Genomic DNA, 18,053 nt, shown 5'->3' with positions numbered 1-18,053 from the left:
GACCGCTAGTTCCGAGTGTTTTCCCTGTCTTGTATTTTGACTTACTCAGGTCACTCTTAACTAGGTTTTATAGCCTCCAATCCTCCTTGTCTGGGATTTTGTTATTTGACTTCGATGACAGATTTACAACACATAATTTTACTGTGGCATGATGCCAGTTATATAATATTATATATATATATATATATATATAACTCTGAGAAACGTGAATGGGGAAAGACTTGCAAATCTGTGTGCATTCAACAAATTGGTCATAGGCGGCAAAATATTTCCACACAAGCGTATACACAAAGCTACATGGACCTCACCGGCCCACACCACATAGAACCAGATAGATCATATTTGCATTAATAAAACTTCCGAAGGACAATGGAAGATGTGAGAACCAGGAGAGGAACTGACATAGCTTCAGATTACCACCTAGTTGTGGCCAATTTAAAACTGAAACTAAAGAAGAACTGGACAAACAGCACTACAAAGGTTCAATACAGCCTTCCTTCGAGATACTGACAAACTCAATGAATTCAAGGTAGCTCCTAACAACAGGTTCCAAACCTTACAGGATCTACTGAAGGAAGAAGAAACTACTATGGAGGAAAACTGGAAATGTATCAAAGAAGCATTAACTTCAACGTGTCAAGAGGTGATGGGCCGCAACAAGCATCATCATAAGGAATTGATCTCTATAGAAACACTAGACAAGATCAAAGAAAGAAAGAACAAGGAGACAGCAATCAACAACAGCCGAACACGAGCAGAGAAAGTCAAAGCACAAGCTGAGTACACGGAAGCAAACAAGCAAGTGAAGAAGAGCATCAGAGCCGACAAGCAGAAATACGTAGAAGAACTAGCAACAACGGTGGAAAAAGCTGCGAGAGAAGGAAATATGAAACAACTATGTGATACAACGAAGAAACTGACAGGGAAACATAGTAAATCAGAGAGACTGGTCAAGGACAAAGAAGGCAGAACAATCACTGAAATTCAAGGACAGAGGAACAGATGGGTAGAGTACTTCGAAGAACTCTTGAATAAGCCGGCTCCAATGAATTCACCGGGCATCGAAGCAGCACACACAGATCTTCCTATAGATGTCAATCCACTGACGACGGAAGAAATCAGAATGACCACCAGACAAATCAAGAGCGGGAAAGCAGCAGGACCTGACAATATACCAGCTGAAGCACTGAAGTCAGACATCAAAGTACTTACAAACATGCTTCACCTATTATTCAAAAAGATTTGGGAGGAGGAACAAGTGCCGATGGACTGGAAAGAAGGACACCTCGTCAAGATTCCAAATAAAGGAGATCCGAGCAAATGTGAAAACTACGGAGGAATCACACTACTGTCAATAAAAGGGAAAGTCTTTAACAGAGTGTTGCTGAACCGGATGAAGGATGCAGTAGACACCCAACTTCGAGATCAACAAGCTGGATTCCGTAAGGATCGATCGCGCACAGACCAAATTGCGACACTACGGATCATCATTGAACAATCAATTGAGTGTAACTCGACACTGTGCATCAACTTCATTGATTATGAAAAGGCATTTGACGGTGTAGATAGGAGGACGTTATGGAAACTTCTGCAACACTACGGAGTTCCTGAGAAGATTGTCAATATTATTCGGGACTCATATGACGGACTACAGCGCAAGGTCGTGTATGGAGGACAGCTGACAGATGTATTCCTAGTAAGGACCGGAGTCAGACAAGGCTGTTTACTCTCTCCCTTCCTTTTTCTTCTGGTGGTCGACTGGATTATGAAGACCTCGACATCTGAGGGAAAACACGGCATACAGTGGACGGCTCAGAATCAATTAGACGATTTGGACTTCTCAGATGACCTAGCCCTCCTGTCGCATACACATGAACATATGCAGATAAAGACAGCCAGTGTAGCATCAGCCTCTGCATCAGTAGGCCTCAGCATACACAAGGGGAAAACCAAGGTCCTCAAATTCAAAGCGGAGAACAGTAATCCAATCACTCTTGATGGCGAAACTCTGGAAGATGTAGAATCCTTCACATACCTGGGAAGCATCATCGATGGACAAGGAGGTTCAGATGCAGACGTAAAGACGAGGATTTGCAAAGCAAGGGTCGCATTCCTACAATTCATGAACATATGGAACTCAAAACAACTTTCAACCAATATCAAAGTGAGAACCCTCAATACGAACGTCAAGACAGTTCTACTGTATGGGGCTGAAACTTGGAGAACTACAACAACCACAATCAAGAAAGTACAAGTATTTATAAATAGCTGTCTACGCAAGATACTCAACATCCATTGGCTGGATACCATCAGCAATAGCCTTCTGTGGGAGAGAACAAACCAACTTCCAGCTAAAGAAGTTAGGAAAAACGATGGAAATGGATAAGACATACATTACGCAAATCATCAAACTGCATCACGAGGCAAGCCCTAACTTGGAATCCTGAAGGAAGGCGGAAAAGAGGAAGGCCGAAGAACACATTACGTCGGGGAATAAAAGCAGATATGGAAAGAATGAATAACAACTGTGAGGAGCTGGAAAGGATTGCCCAGGACAGGGTTGGATGGCGAATGCTGGTGAGCGGCCTTTGTTCCTTCACGAAGAGTAACAGGCGTAAGTAAGTAAATATGATGCCAGTTCATCGACGATAAGGTCATTTTTGATCGAAATGAAGATTACGATGTAGTTCAGTTGATGATTGTCGTTCTTGAAGCTTTGATGAAGAATCAGCCCAAATCATCTCACTTATTTGAAGGCCACGGTCACTTGCTACAAATACTAAGTCTCGGTTCATGACATTCTGGTATATGTAAAAATATACAATCCAGAAGCTCGTCAATTTAAATCACATAGAAGCGGCTGTATTTTTCAGGTGTTTTAAACTGTAACTCCTCCTGGACTACCTTTGAGGCCACTGCATGTTCAAAGTCCGGATAAAGGAAAAAGGTTTGGTATGGGATTAGCGACACACATCCCGTAGAAAAATAACTCGCTAAAAACGCCAACCAGAAAAGAATAATTCAAATCATTTAAAATCTGTCCCGGGAGTTAGGTCGTCATTTAGAAGAGCTATGACGTCTCATAATGAAAGCCGAGTTCTTTCGCAAATCACGAGGCTGATACCCCTTCTGAAAACCAGAGCAACCATTAATTTAAGTACATGGAATGTTCCAACAATTCGGGAGACTGAGAACGTCATCCAAGTTGATGAAGAAATGAGATGATACAACTTGGATGTGCTTGGAATCAGTGAAACACATGGGACGCAGTTTGAACAACAAAGACTAATTTCAGGGAAGAAAATTCTTCACAAACACCAGGAGTTGTACTGATGCTATCCAAACAAGCACAAAAAGCACTTATAGGATGAGAATCTCATGGATCCAGGATCATCAAAGCCGCCTTCAAAACATGGAAAGAAAGCATTACAATGAATTTCACCAAATGCTATGCGTCTATCAACGATTAAAATGAAGATGTTAAAGATCGTTTCTACGATATGCTACAGTCAATTGTTGAGAAATGCCCAACAAAGGACTTGACAATTCTGAGTTTTTAACGCCAAGGTCGGAATGAAGAACACCAGATATGAAGATATCCTAGGACGACATAGTCTAGGAAAAAAGAACGAAAATAGCTAAAGATCTGAGAATCTATGTTTCCTGAGTAGACTGGTCATAGGCGGCACTATATTCTCACATAAACGCACATACAAAAACACATGGACTCCACCGGATCACACTATGCATCAACAAACATTTTAGGAGGATGATGGAGTTGATATAGCATCAGATCATCACTTGCTGTTCGCCTAGATGGAATGCAATACTTTAGACACTACCAAGTTGATTCCTTTGTGGTTATCACAAGACTATTCCTATCAATTCTTATAGACTGGAACGATCAGAGATCAAGACCACCCAGATGGGATCGCGTCCACTTCTCAGACTCTAACGGATATGTCAGCCAATCTAACAGATAAAACTGGACTACCTCTCCCATAAAAATCTCCGAAATTAACCCATCAGAGCTTTCTCTCGTTTTAGATTAGCTATGACTTCTGTCTCATTAAGAGTCGGAGGGTGCATGTTGGCATCCTATTTAGATTGCTTGGTAAAAGTAAACAACTGAAGGGTAGGTGGGTAACATTTGGATTTTTCTTCAGCGTTTTCCTCATCTCAATCTCTTGGGCTAAAAGTGGATCATTATCCCATCTTGTTTAAAAATAATATCCTTAACTCGTAAATCCCTAATATCTGTTTCCTTGATAAACTTGAAAAATCGACTACAACTCCCGCCTTTTCCATCTCTTTTGAATAAGCTCCCCGCCACCGCTTACTATCATTGGGTAAACTTTTTGTCAGTCTACATATCGTGCTTGAAACTCGATAGTATGAGTTTCCTAGTATCTATCAGTTCAGTAGACGCTGATGAAATTTGTTGACTTTTCTTAACCTTTTGGTTTAAGTTATTGGTAGATATCACTGCTGTCTGGATATCATATGATTCCGCATCACTTTGACGATTGAATAGCTGGTTCTCTAGTTGTTCCTGAAGTATCTTGTTAACATTTTTGTCGTTAAGTTGAGCTCTGAGGAGTCTTCTTGACGTGGATTTTCTGTATCCAGTAGTACGCAAACGCGTGCGGGTACTGATGAATGATTAGGATCTATATGTACACACTAAGTGTGGAGGCTGTTGATAATACTCAGTTGCTCAAATTGAAGTAGATGAGGTCCGGACCCATAACTTATTGGCTCAAAGTCGAACACACCACTGGCCTACATGTTTGAATATCAAAACCCTGATATGTCAAAATATGTTCAACTATAGCATTAAAATATTGATCTTTCCTTCAAAGCTATCAAAGACTCGTTTTGTCCGCATACCCTCAATTTCGTTTCCGTGCAAAGCGTATTCGTTTAGTTGAAAAAGATAAACAATTATACGAAATAGAGGATAACTGGAACGCACAAATGGGTTTTATGGTGAGATGATTTGTGCAGTTATAAACGTGCTTTTTAAAAGCCAAAACACTGACTAATAAAGCATTAAACTCCAATGAAGAAGGTTGATAAAGACCAAGGAAATCTATTTACTATTTACTTGTTGTCTCTGTACGGAGCATAACAAATGGAAACGATTTCTTACTTAACATTGAATTTTAAGATTATGAGGAAATAACGGGTGAGAATTAAGCTACACAATACAACAGAAATACGACTACATCCATGGACGAGAAGTGAATCTCTAAATCACTTATAGTTTTTCAGAGTTGTGTTATTTCGTCGTACGCGATGACAGAACATCGTAACTATAGAAGTCAAGTCAAACAGTCACTTTTTCACTGAAGATCTCGATAGTATTATTTTGTATCAAACAACAAACAAGTTATAAACCTGATTAAACATGTCTTGGCAATTTACTGCTGATATTAGGTTGTATGACAGAATGACGAAACCAGTCTTTGACATGCTATGTGACGGTACATAATATGAAAAATTAAAAAACGGTGAGTGCCTTGTGCCACTTACAAAAGATTGATGAGACTATAATACTCCAAGATTTATGTATAACATATTGGAAATTGATTATGGTGTTTTATTTGTAGTAGGAAGCAAGTAGGCTACATTATTAGTAGAAACAGCTAGCAAACAAAAAATTTTGAGTAATCCACAGAACATGTCGACACGTTTGAGCAAATTATTGAAACTAAGAATTTGAATGTTAAGAAGTGGATTCCGAACAAAAATTGAAATCTAAGTGGTGTGTGGGCGAGAATGATAATGATTAGTTGTCTGCTAAGTCAGACATGTAGATAGTCTGACAGGTGTCAGATGAGTTATATATTCCCCTATCCTTATCATTATTATGACGCACTTATCATTGATTGTTCATTGTTGTTGGATTGTGTCGGGTTTTTAGTGTGGAAATATATTTACATTGTGGTCAGGCTAATTACGTGTTCTTGATCTGAGTTGTGTTGAAGTCCTGTAGAATAGACACTGGGAGGGAATCTAGTGTAGATAATCGTTTAAGGTAAGTTAACGCGCCATACGTGTAAACCCAACCGTTATAACATTAGACGAAGTAAAACCAAGTGTCATAACACTAAGATTTTAAGTGAATCAATACACTTAAACGGGGGTGAAAATAGATAATATGAATGTGTTAGACAGTGGTCTTAAGTGAGAAAAACAAAAAGAAACCCAATGTACAGTGGAATACAGATGGATTTTAAAAACGATAACAGAACTTTTTCTAAACAAACTTGATCATTAATCGGTGGCAAGTTAATTTTAGAACTAATAGTTTATAAGAAACAAGTTTTAAAACTTCTAACGCTTCTGGTAACAGCTACTAGATTATCACTTTAAGCTGTGCACTAATACTAAGATTTATGTAAGATATTATTGAGATGTTACCGGTCTTTGTGCCATGCCATTGTTTTTTAACTGAGACAGAAAAACCATTTCTAGAAGTAGTAGCAAATAGATTATAGACTGAAGTAAAATAACAGTATAAAAGTGTTATGGTTCGTTATTGCTTGAATGCGATTACTGATGCGTCTTACTCGAACGGAACGAAGGATCAATGATTCAGCGACTCGATAGCTATTCTGACTCGTTGTCCCCAACTCTGCTAACTCGATCAAGAAGTCTGGGTAAGGTGTAGAAAGTGTATTCTACAGACAAACAGCAGATAACAAGTCAAATCAAACACACAAATCAAGCGTATTTATACAAATATTTACAATCGATATTGTCATAGAAAATTTTTAAACATTAATCAATGAGTTCATTAATTGACCTATTTGCGCATTTAATCGATAGTTCATCAATTGACCTATTTGCGCATTTAATCGATAGTTCATCAATTGACCCCAATAAAATATCTAACATTTAATCAATAAGATGATCGATAAGATAAAATTTAAAAATATGAGTTTGGGGGTCTATCGTCCCCAACACTCCTCCCCTTTTTAATAGCGGGCCTTCCTGGGGTCAACCTGCATCCTGACTGTTGCTCGCCGTTCTGGGATAGGCCACCGTCTGGGACGTGTTTTAGCTTGTTGTTGAGGTTTTTCTTTTGGTGGGGTTGCCGGTAAGTTGAATGTGTCTAGCAGGATGTCAAGAGGAATATTTGATTCTGATGATGGGCGGTCTGGTGCTAACCGTTTGCGTAACTGATTCCGATGGCGTTGCCACCTGTCGCTGCCTACCTCAACTTCGTACATGACTCGGCCAACTCTTCTGACCACTCGCGCTTCTGTCCATGGACTATGGGTCGGTCTGTAATCACGGGCAAACACAGGACATCCCACTTCGTACGTGGATTGCTTTTCAAACTTTGTCCGTTCTGGTGTCGGTGCATTACTTGGATGCATCAGGCTGTGGATCGTCTTCAGTCTTCTTCCCATTAGGATCTCTGCTGGGGACTTTCGCTCAGGCAACGTCTCATTTGGTGTTGTTCGATACACGTATAAGAAATTTTGCAACGCGTCTGCTGGCGTCCCCTCCCCTTTTGTTTTAGCCAAGGTTCTTTTAAACGTATCCACAAACCTCTCTGCTTGCCCATTCGACTGCGGGTGGTATGGTGGCGAGCGTAAGTGCTTTATGGCTAGTCGTTGACAGAATGACTGGAATTGGCTTGAGGTAAACTGTGAACCGTTATCAGATACAATGGCATCTGGTATACCATTTCGGGAGAAAATTTATGTGAGGATCTGTATCGTTTTACTCGTTGTTGGCGGTATGATAGGGTTGATTTCAGGCCATTTCGAAAGGGCGTCGACTACAACTAGATACATGGTTCCGTTAATCGGGCCGGCAAAGTCGACGTGTATCCTGGACCAAGGATGATCGGGTTGTGGCCATGAAACTGGTGGAACTTTGGCGTTTACTTTTGCTGCTTGCTGACACCGCATACATTTTCCAACCAATTCTGTTATATGTTGGTCCATTAGCGGCCAATACGCATGACTCCTGGTTATGGATTTCATTCGTCTAATCCCCGGATGACCAAGGTGGAACTGTTTAAGCACTTTTGCACGTAGGGATTCTGGCACAACCACTCTCTCTCCGAACATCAAGCAGTCGTTTACAATGCGTAGTGAATCCCGCCGCTGATACAGCTGTTTTATATCACCATCAAACTTCTTACACGGCCAACCGTTGGTGACATAGCTCATAGTCATCCTGATGATGGGGTCGCTCTTAGAAGTATTTTGTATGTCCGCTACAGATACCGGCAAAGTTCGTATTGCGGTCGTCAGATAACATTCGGCGTGGTCTTCCGCTAGCAGAGATGCGATTACCGTGTTTTCCTCAGCCGCCAACTGGTCACTAATGAGCCGTGATAAGGCATCCGCCTGACCGAATTGTTGAGTGCGTCGGTACTGGATTTCGAAATCATACCCCAAGAGTGCTAAGGCCCATCTCTGAAGACGATTTGCTGAATGAGCTGGAATGCCAGATTTCGACCCGAATATTGCGAGTAAAGGCTTGTGATCTGTGAGAAGCGTGAATCGCCGACCGTACGGGAACTTGTGGAAACGGCGCACAGCAAACACAAGCGCAAGAGCTTCTTTTTCTATCTGGCTGTATTTTTTTCTGCTGGGGTCAGTGTGAGGGCAGCATGCATAACGGCTTTTTCCGATGCATCCGGGAACTGATGGGAGATAACAGCGCCTAGGCCATGCGCTGAAGCGTCTGCAGCTACGATGATCGGCATGGCTGGATCGTAGTGTGTCAACAGCAATTCCGAACTAATAATGGACTTCAGTTTACAAAAGGCAGCGTCACACTGTTTAGTCCAGTTCCAAGAGCTGTTCTTCTGCAGTAAGCTATTCAATGGAGCGCGAATATCATGCATCGATGGAACGAACTCTGAGTAATAGCTGACAAGTCCCAGGAAGGAACGTAGTGATGAGACATTAGTAGGAGTTGGCATCAGTTTGATAGCTCGGATATTCTCAGGATCCGGCCTGCGGCCGTCGGCATCGAAAATGAACCCCAAGTATTTTACCGACTGCAAATAAAACTGGCATTTCTCTGGGCGTAACCGGAACCCGTTGTCACTGATGCGTTGCAGTACCAATGTCGTGCGTTCTCGTAGCTGTTCTAATGTCGTTGCTACAATTAAAATGTCATCCAAATAAGCCGCGACTCCCGAGATACCTGATAGGATGGTAACCATTAGTTGTTGGAAAATAGATGGTGCAGTTTTGACTCCGAAAGGTAGACGGTTATACTGGAACAAACCACGATGGGTATTGATAGTCAACAGCTCTCTTGATGTTTCATCTACTTCCACTTGCAAATAAGCATCAGCTAGATCCAGCTTAGCGAAAACTTTCCCCCATTCAGCATGGTAAATAGGTCTGCGGGAACAGGCAGGGGATAATGATGTTATTCCAGAGCTGCATTGAGACCTGTTGAAAAGTCAGCACATATACGTATCGTGCCGTTGGCTTTCTTAATAACCACGATAGGTGCTGCCCATGCAGAGTAGGAAACGGGAGTGATAACTCCTTGTTGTTGAAGGCGGTTCAATTCATCTACTGTTTGTAATGTTGCATAAGGGACAGGTCTCTTTGGGCGAAAAACAGGCTTAGCCCCAGTTTTCAATCGAAGTGTTGCTTTCATGACAGAGCAGCGACCCAATCCAGGTTGGAAAATAGTTGAAAACTGCGTCATTAGGTTCCTCGTATAAGCTTCCAAGTCGTGTGGTTGTTGTCGTAGTTGGGGTTGTGATACCAGGTTGCATATGGTATTTAACGGGACATCAGCTAAATTTAAGTGGTCGAACCAATCTAACTCGAGCAAATTTAGGTCAGCTGGCGTTATGTAGCATACCCCAACAAATGCCAAATCACGGAAAGTGACTGTACATTCCATTTGTCCTAGCAGGTGAAGGTAATTACCACACGCAGTACGAGGCTTTTGCGTTGTACGCTGCAAGTTTGGGCTGCCCATTTTGATCCAAGTCTTACGAGAGAGGATAGTGACATCTGATGCTGTATCTATTTGCAATTTAGATGAATGCCCATTAATGTTAACAGTAATAAATTTTCTCTGACTTGGTGATGAGCTTTGACACGAAGATACTAAGCTCAATGAATTGGTGCGGGATCTAGGAAGGGTCTTTTTGGTATTTCTGGATTGACTTGGAGTCTTCTTCGTCAGACAAAACCCATCCTTATGACCGATAACCTTACACTTCTTGCATCGATGTTGCTTAAATGGGCAGTTTTGAACGTAGTGCCATGCACCACATTGCCAGCAAGGAGCAGGAGGAGTTGCTTTAGTCTGTCGTCTAGAGCTGGAGTGAGATGGACTGGATGAAGCGGGGACGTGTTTGTTTTTGTGAGGTGTCTGTTGCACCGCTCATACTTCAAATCGACTAGATCCACCACTCTGGACCATAGAAGTGTCTCGTTGCAGATTGATGAGCCGTTGATATTCATTAGCTATATCACTCAGGGTGAGTTTCGGCTCTTGATCCAAACGACTTAGTAGCCTTGTTCGTAAGTCACTGAACTTTTGGTACTGTAGGCTGCAAATAAGGATCAGGGCTTTAAACTGATCTTCAGTCAAGGACTTTAACCGGAAGCGTTCGCATTCACGGTTGACGACGCCCACATGCGTAAGAAAATCATCATCTTCGTTCATAGTTAGCTTCAAGCAACGATAACGAGTATTAAACAGTGACGAGTTATCGCCAAAATGTTGGATTAATGTTTGAACTGTGTCTGCAAATGATCGGTCACGTGGGTTCAACGGCAAAATCAGATTGCAATACTTGTCCAGCTCATTTGCACCCAGTTTACGAAGTAGCAGCCGCACTTTCCAAGCATCATCTTGATTGGCGAAATCAAATTTAAATAGATCTTCATAACGCCTGAACCACATCTCAAAAGTAACATTAGAATCAGGATCGTAATGAAATTCAGCTATGCTGTTTGCGATGCCATCTACCGATGGTGCCGTGGTTGAACTAGACGTGCTTGGCTGTAAGGGAGGCGTAACCTTGGTCTCCATCAACATTTGCATCAATTTCAGCTGCTGCTCAAGTAACAGTTCAAGTTTCGCAGGGTCCATAATTCAAAAACCACCGTCGCCAATTTGTTATGGTTCGTTATTGCTTGAATGCGATTACTGATGCGTCTTACTCGAACGGAACGAAGGATCAATGATTCAGCGACTCGATAGCTATTCTGGCTCGTTGTCCCCAACTCTGCTAACTCGATCAAGAAGTCTGGGTAAGGTGTAGAAAGTGTATTCTACAGACAAACAGCAGATAACAAGTCAAATCAAACACACAAATCAAGCGTATTTATACAAATATTTACAATCGATATTGTCATAGAAAATTTTTAAACATTAATCAATGAGTTCATTAATTGACCTATTTGCGCATTTAATCGATAGTTCATCAATTGACCTATTTGCGCATTTAATCGATAGTTCATCAATTGACCCCAATAAAATATCTAACATTTAATCAATAAGATGATCGATAAGATAAAATTTAAAAATATGAGTTTGGGGGTCTATCGTCCCCAACACTCCTCCCCTTTTTAATAGCGGGCCTTCCTGGGGTCAACCTGCATCCTGACTGTTGCTCGCCGTTCTGGGATAGGCCACCGTCTGGGACGTGTTTTAGCTTGTTGTTGAGGTTTTTCTTTTGGTGGGGTTGCCGGTAAGTTGAATGTGTCTAGCAGGATGTCAAGAGGAATATTTGATTCTGATGATGGGCGGTCTGGTGCTAACCGTTTGCGTAACTGATTCCGATGGCGTTGCCACCTGTCGCTGCCTACCTCAACTTCGTACATGACTCGGCCAACTCTTCTGACCACTCGCGCTTCTGTCCATGGACTATGGGTCGGTCTGTAATCACGGGCAAACACAGGACATCCCACTTCGTACGTGGATTGCTTTTCAAACTTTGTCCGTTCTGGTGTCGGTGCATTACTTGGATGCATCAGGCTGTGGATCGTCTTCAGTCTTCTTCCCATTAGGATCTCTGCTGGGGACTTTCGCTCAGGCAACGTCTCATTTGGTGTTGTTCGATACACGTATAAGAAATTTTGCAACGCGTCTGCTGGCGTCCCCTCCCCTTTTGTTTTAGCCAGGGTTCTTTTAAACGTATCCACAAACCTCTCTGCTTGCCCATTCGACTGCGGGTGGTATGGTGGCGAGCGTAAGTGCTTTATGGCTAGTCGTTGACAGAATGACTGGAATTGGCTTGAGGTAAACTGTGAACCGTTATCAGATACAATGGCATCTGGTATACCATTTCGGGAGAAAATTTATGTGAGGATCTGTATCGTTTTACTCGTTGTTGGCGGTATGATAGGGTTGATTTCAGGCCATTTCGAAAGGGCGTCGACTACAACTAGATACATGGTTCCGTTAATCGGGCCGGCAAAGTCGACGTGTATCCTGGACCAAGGATGATCGGGTTGTGGCCATGAAACTGGTGGAACTTTGGCGTTTACTTTTGCTGCTTGCTGACACCGCATACATTTTCCAACCAATTCTGTTATATGTTGGTCCATTAGCGGCCAATACGCATGACTCCTGGTTATGGATTTCATTCGTCTAATCCCCGGATGACCAAGGTGGAACTGTTTAAGCACTTTTGCACGTAGGGATTCTGGCACAACCACTCTCTCTCCGAACATCAAGCAGTCGTTTACAATGCGTAGTGAATCCCGCCGCTGATACAGCTGTTTTATATCACCATCAAACTTCTTACACGGCCAACCGTTGGTGACATAGCTCATAGTCATCCTGATGATGGGGTCGCTCTTAGAAGTATTTTGTATGTCCGCTACAGATACCGGCAAAGTTCGTATTGCGGTCGTCAGATAACATTCGGCGTGGTCTTCCGCTAGCAGAGATGCGATTACCGTGTTTTCCTCAGCCGCCAACTGGTCACTAATGAGCCGTGATAAGGCATCCGCCTGACCGAATTGTTGAGTGCGTCGGTACTGGATTTCGAAATCATACCCCAAGAGTGCTAAGGCCCATCTCTGAAGACGATTTGCTGAATGAGCTGGAATGCCAGATTTCGACCCGAATATTGCGAGTAAAGGCTTGTGATCTGTGAGAAGCGTGAATCGCCGACCGTACGGGAACTTGTGGAAACGGCGCACAGCAAACACAAGCGCAAGAGCTTCTTTTTCTATCTGGCTGTATTTTTTTCTGCTGGGGTCAGTGTGAGGGCAGCATGCATAACGGCTTTTTCCGATGCATCCGGGAACTGATGGGAGATAACAGCGCCTAGGCCATGCGCTGAAGCGTCTGCAGCTACGATGATCGGCATGGCTGGATCGTAGTGTGTCAACAGCAATTCCGAACTAATAATGGACTTCAGTTTACAAAAGGCAGCGTCACACTGTTTAGTCCAGTTCCAAGAGCTGTTCTTCTGCAGTAAGCTATTCAATGGAGCGCGAATATCATGCATCGATGGAACGAACTCTGAGTAATAGCTGACAAGTCCCAGGAAGGAACGTAGTGATGAGACATTAGTAGGAGTTGGCATCAGTTTGGTAGCTCGGATATTCTCAGGATCCGGCCTGCGGCCGTCGGCATCGAAAATGAACCCCAAGTATTTTACCGACTGCAAATAAAACTGGCATTTCTCTGGGCGTAACCGGAACCCGTTGTCACTGATGCGTTGCAGTACCAATGTCGTGCGTTCTCGTAGCTGTTCTAATGTCGTTGCTACAATTAAAATGTCATCCAAATAAGCCGCGACTCCCGAGATACCTGATAGGATGGTAACCATTAGTTGTTGGAAAATAGATGGTGCAGTTTTGACTCCGAAAGGTAGACGGTTATACTGGAACAAACCACGATGGGTATTGATAGTCAACAGCTCTCTTGATGTTTCATCTACTTCCACTTGCAAATAAGCATCAGCTAGATCCAGCTTAGCGAAAAACTTTCCCCCATTCAGCATGGTAAATAGGTCTGCGGGAACAGGCAGGGGATAATGATGTTATTCCAGAGCTGCATTGAGACCTGTTGAAAAGTCAGCACATATACGTATCGTGCCGTTGGCTTTCTTAATAACCACGATAGGTGCTGCCCATGCAGAGTAGGAAACGGGAGTGATAACTCCTTGTTGTTGAAGGCGGTTCAATTCATCTACTGTTTGTAATGTTGCATAAGGGATAGGTCTCTTTGGGCGAAAAACAGGCTTAGCCCCAGTTTTCAATCGAAGTGTTGCTTTCATGACAGAGCAGCGACCCAATCCAGGTTGGAAAATAGTTGAAAACTGCGTCATTAGGTTCCTCGTATAAGCTTCCAAGTCGTGTGGTTGTTGTCGTAGTTGGGGTTGTGATACCAGGTTGCATATGGTATTTAACGGGACATCAGCTAAATTTAAGTGGTCGAACCAATCTAACTCGAGCAAATTTAGGTCAGCTGGCGTTATGTAGCATACCCCAACAAATGCCAAATCACGGAAAGTGACTGTACATTCCATTTGTCCTAGCAGGTGAAGGTAGTTACCACACGCAGTACGAGGCTTTTGCGTTGTACGCTGCAAGTTTGGGCTGCCCATTTTGATCCAAGTCTTACGAGAGAGGATAGTGACATCTGATGCTGTATCTATTTGCAATTTAGATGAATGCCCATTAATGTTAACAGTAATAAATTTTCTCTGACTTGGTGATGAGCTTTGACACGAAGATACTAAGCTCAATGAATTGGTGCGGGATCTAGGAAGGGTCTTTTTGGTATTTCTGGATTGACTTGGAGTCTTCTTCGTCAGACAAAACCCATCCTTATGACCGATAACCTTACACTTCTTGCATCGATGTTGCTTAAATGGGCAGTTTTGAACGTAGTGCCATGCACCACATTGCCAGCAAGGAGCAGGAGGAGTTGCTTTAGTCTGTCGTCTAGAGCTGGAGTGAGATGGACTGGATGAAGCGGGGACGTGTTTGTTTTTGTGAGGTGTCTGTTGCACCGCTCGTACTTCAAATCGACTAGATCCACCACTCTGGACCATAGAAGTGTCTCGTTGCAGATTGATGAGCCGTTGATATTCATTAGCTATATCACTCAGGGTGAGTTTCGGCTCTTGATCCAAACGACTTAGTAGCCTTGTTCGTAAGTCACTGAACTTTTGGTACTGTAGGCTGCAAATAAGGATCAGGGCTTTAAACTGATCTTCAGTCAAGGACTTTAACCGGAAGCGTTCGCATTCACGGTTGACGACGCCCACATGCGTAAGAAAATCATCATCTTCGTTCATAGTTAGCTTCAAGCATCGATAACGAGTATTAAACAGTGACGAGTTATCGCCAAAATGTTGGATTAATGTTTGAACTGTGTCTGCAAATGATCGGTCACGTGGGTTCAACGGCAAAATCAGATTGCAATACTTGTCCAGCTCATTTGCACCCAGTTTACGAAGTAGCAGCCGCACTTTCCAAGCATCATCTTGATTGGCGAAATCAAATTTAAATAGATCTTCATAACGCCTGAACCACATCTCAAAAGTAACATTAGAATCAGGATCGTAATGAAATTCAGCTATGCTGTTTGCGATGCCATCTACCGATGGTGCCGTGGTTGAACTAGACGTGCTTGGCTGTAAGGGAGGCGTAACCTTGGTCTCCATCAACATTTGCATCAATTTCAGCTGCTGCTCAAGTAACAGTTCAAGTTTCGCAGGGTCCATAATTCAAAAACCACCGTCGCCAATTTGTTATGGTTCGTTATTGCTTGAATGCGATTACTGATGCGTCTTACTCGAACGGAACGAAGGATCAATGATTCAGCGACTCGATAGCTATTCTGGCTCGTTGTCCCCAACTCTGCTAACTCGATCAAGAAGTCTGGGTAAGGTGTAGAAAGTGTATTCTACAGACAAACAGCAGATAACAAGTCAGATCAAACACACAAATCAAGCGTATTTATACAAATATTTACAATCGATATTGTCATAGAAAATTTTTAAACATTAATCAATGAGTTCATTAATTGACCTATTTGCGCATTTAATCGATAGTTCATCAATTGACCTATTTGCGCATTTAATCGATAGTTCATCAATTGACCCCAATAAAATATCTAACATTTAATCAATAAGATGATCGATAAGATAAATTTTAAAAATATGAGTTTGGGGATCTATCGTCCCCAACAAAAAGTTGAATGAAGAGTTGCTAGGGTTGAAGCTATCACGGGTTCACTTAATCTGCGAACGAGAAACAAGATTCGGCGACCAAAGACCAGTAAGCTAGCTATTGATGCGTCCCAGCCCCGCTAACTAGAGGGAGAAGTTCAAGCTTGGAATGGGGAAGTATATTCTGCAAGCAGCCAGAAACAAGCGATAACAACAAACACAATTCAAAACGTATACATACAGTACAAAACCGTCCCTGGGAAGAGTTACCGAATAGCATACTAAAAGACGCAACGGACCAATAGCATCTAAGACATTTCCCAGCGGGGGATACGACATGAAGGTGACAAGAGCGCTTCCGGCGCGAAAACGAAGAAATTCAAATTCTCTAAATAAAATTACAAAATTAGGTCTTTTCCCAAGTGAGTCTGGGGATCTAATGTCGCCAACGAGAGTTTTGGTCAAACTACTTTTCTAAAAAAGCTTATAACTTCTGCACTCTCTTCGTACAGTTTATTATATGAAGTAGGCTTGTTAACTTTGCAATGTACTTCAGAAGTTGCTTCATCCAAAAACACTTCAATCTATTTTTGAATGGAAGTAATTATTTTTAATAAGTGAATAAGCAAGACTAATTTGCAAATTAAAAATCTGTATGATTAACTGAATCTTGTTTCAAAAAATCCCTTTTACATTTAAAGCACTGAAAAGAAAACTAAGATTTTCCTTAAATGTTGAGGATAAATGGATTGCCAAAATACCACAGTGTTATCAGACAAATAATTTTGATATAATGAATAAAGAAAATACAATTTTACATTCATCTTTTTTCTTCAACATTAAAGTTGTCTCATATTCATGACTTCTGATTTCTTGAAAGTTGTACATAAAAAGCTACATGACAGAACAGGTTCGTTGTTCAGTGTGTAAAGAGCCAACCGCAAAATTTTCGGCTGTTCCATCAAATAAATATTCATTTTTGTTACTACTATCCGTTTCATTGAGATTAAGAACCACAAGACGCCCTAGTGCGCCAGGATCGTCTACAGACTTCCAGCGATCAGGATAACTAGATGTCCAATGTTTAGTAATGGCAGCTTCGTTACTAAGAATAATTGGTGTCGAACAACTAGAATTGTTAAGGGATGTGTGGTGTGAATCCAAAAGTACTGAACGGTTAACAGGGTTATTTTTAAGAACTACTGCTTCATCCATTGTAGACGACAAGGTAAGATCCAAAAGACTAGGACTTACTTTCGCTACCTGTAAAAGAAAAACAAACAAACAGAAAAAGGACATTTAAGTGCATAAGTACTCATAATGAAAGATTCTATATGACTTAAACTACTTTCCAAACAACATGTAGTCCCAATAATAATTCGGACACTAAATTTGTAAGAATAAAAAATGATTCAGTTATAAGATATTAACTCATGATTTTTTCAACCACCGACGCGGATTTAATGCTGGTATTATGTTTTGAAACAGAGAATACTTTTAATAACTGCAAACACGAGAGAACCAAGCTGGCTTCAGATCTGGTCGTGGCTGCATCGACCACAGATTCACCATTCGTCAGATTCTAGAACAGAGGCATACTTATCGGCGTCCGACAATGGTGATTTTTCTCGACTTAAAAGCAGCATTTGACTCCGTAGACCGCGAGATTCTGTGGCAGTGACTGTCGTTGAAAGGCGTACCCCAGAAGTACATAAACCTTGTGAAGGCTCTTTACTCGAACACTACCAATCGAATGAGAGCTTATGGCGAACTGTCATCTACTTTTGCAACCTCAAGTGGTGTCCGTCAAGGCTGTCCACTTTCTCCATTTCTGTTTAACTTCATCATAGACCTACTGATGGAAATAACATTCTCGATTGAATTCTCGGGTATTGATCTCCTA

The 18,053-nt window shown here is 41.9% G+C and overlaps 1 protein-coding gene across 1 annotated transcript in view; it reads right to left on the bottom strand.

Annotated features, from left to right (window-relative positions):
• Window positions 1-2,654: 2,654 nt before the first annotated feature.
• The window catches only part of MS3_00010333 (uncharacterized protein), a gene marked incomplete at both ends in the record, with an annotated part of 73,857 nt that continues 58,458 nt past the window's right edge, over window positions 2,655-18,053 (bottom strand). The window contains 2 exons of the mRNA XM_051218694.1: window positions 2,655-2,801; window positions 17,405-17,413. Of these exons, the coding sequence (XP_051070849.1) occupies window positions 2,655-2,801; window positions 17,405-17,413 (156 nt within the window). The remainder of the gene's footprint in view (window positions 2,802-17,404; window positions 17,414-18,053) is intronic.

The sequence above is a fragment of the Schistosoma haematobium genome, chromosome ZW, assembly GCF_000699445.3.
Source record: "Schistosoma haematobium chromosome ZW, whole genome shotgun sequence".
NCBI classification, from domain to species: Eukaryota; Metazoa; Platyhelminthes; class Trematoda; order Strigeidida; family Schistosomatidae; genus Schistosoma; species Schistosoma haematobium.
The sequence above is the reverse complement of the archived record's forward strand: the minus strand, read 5'-3'. Positions and strand labels throughout refer to the sequence as shown.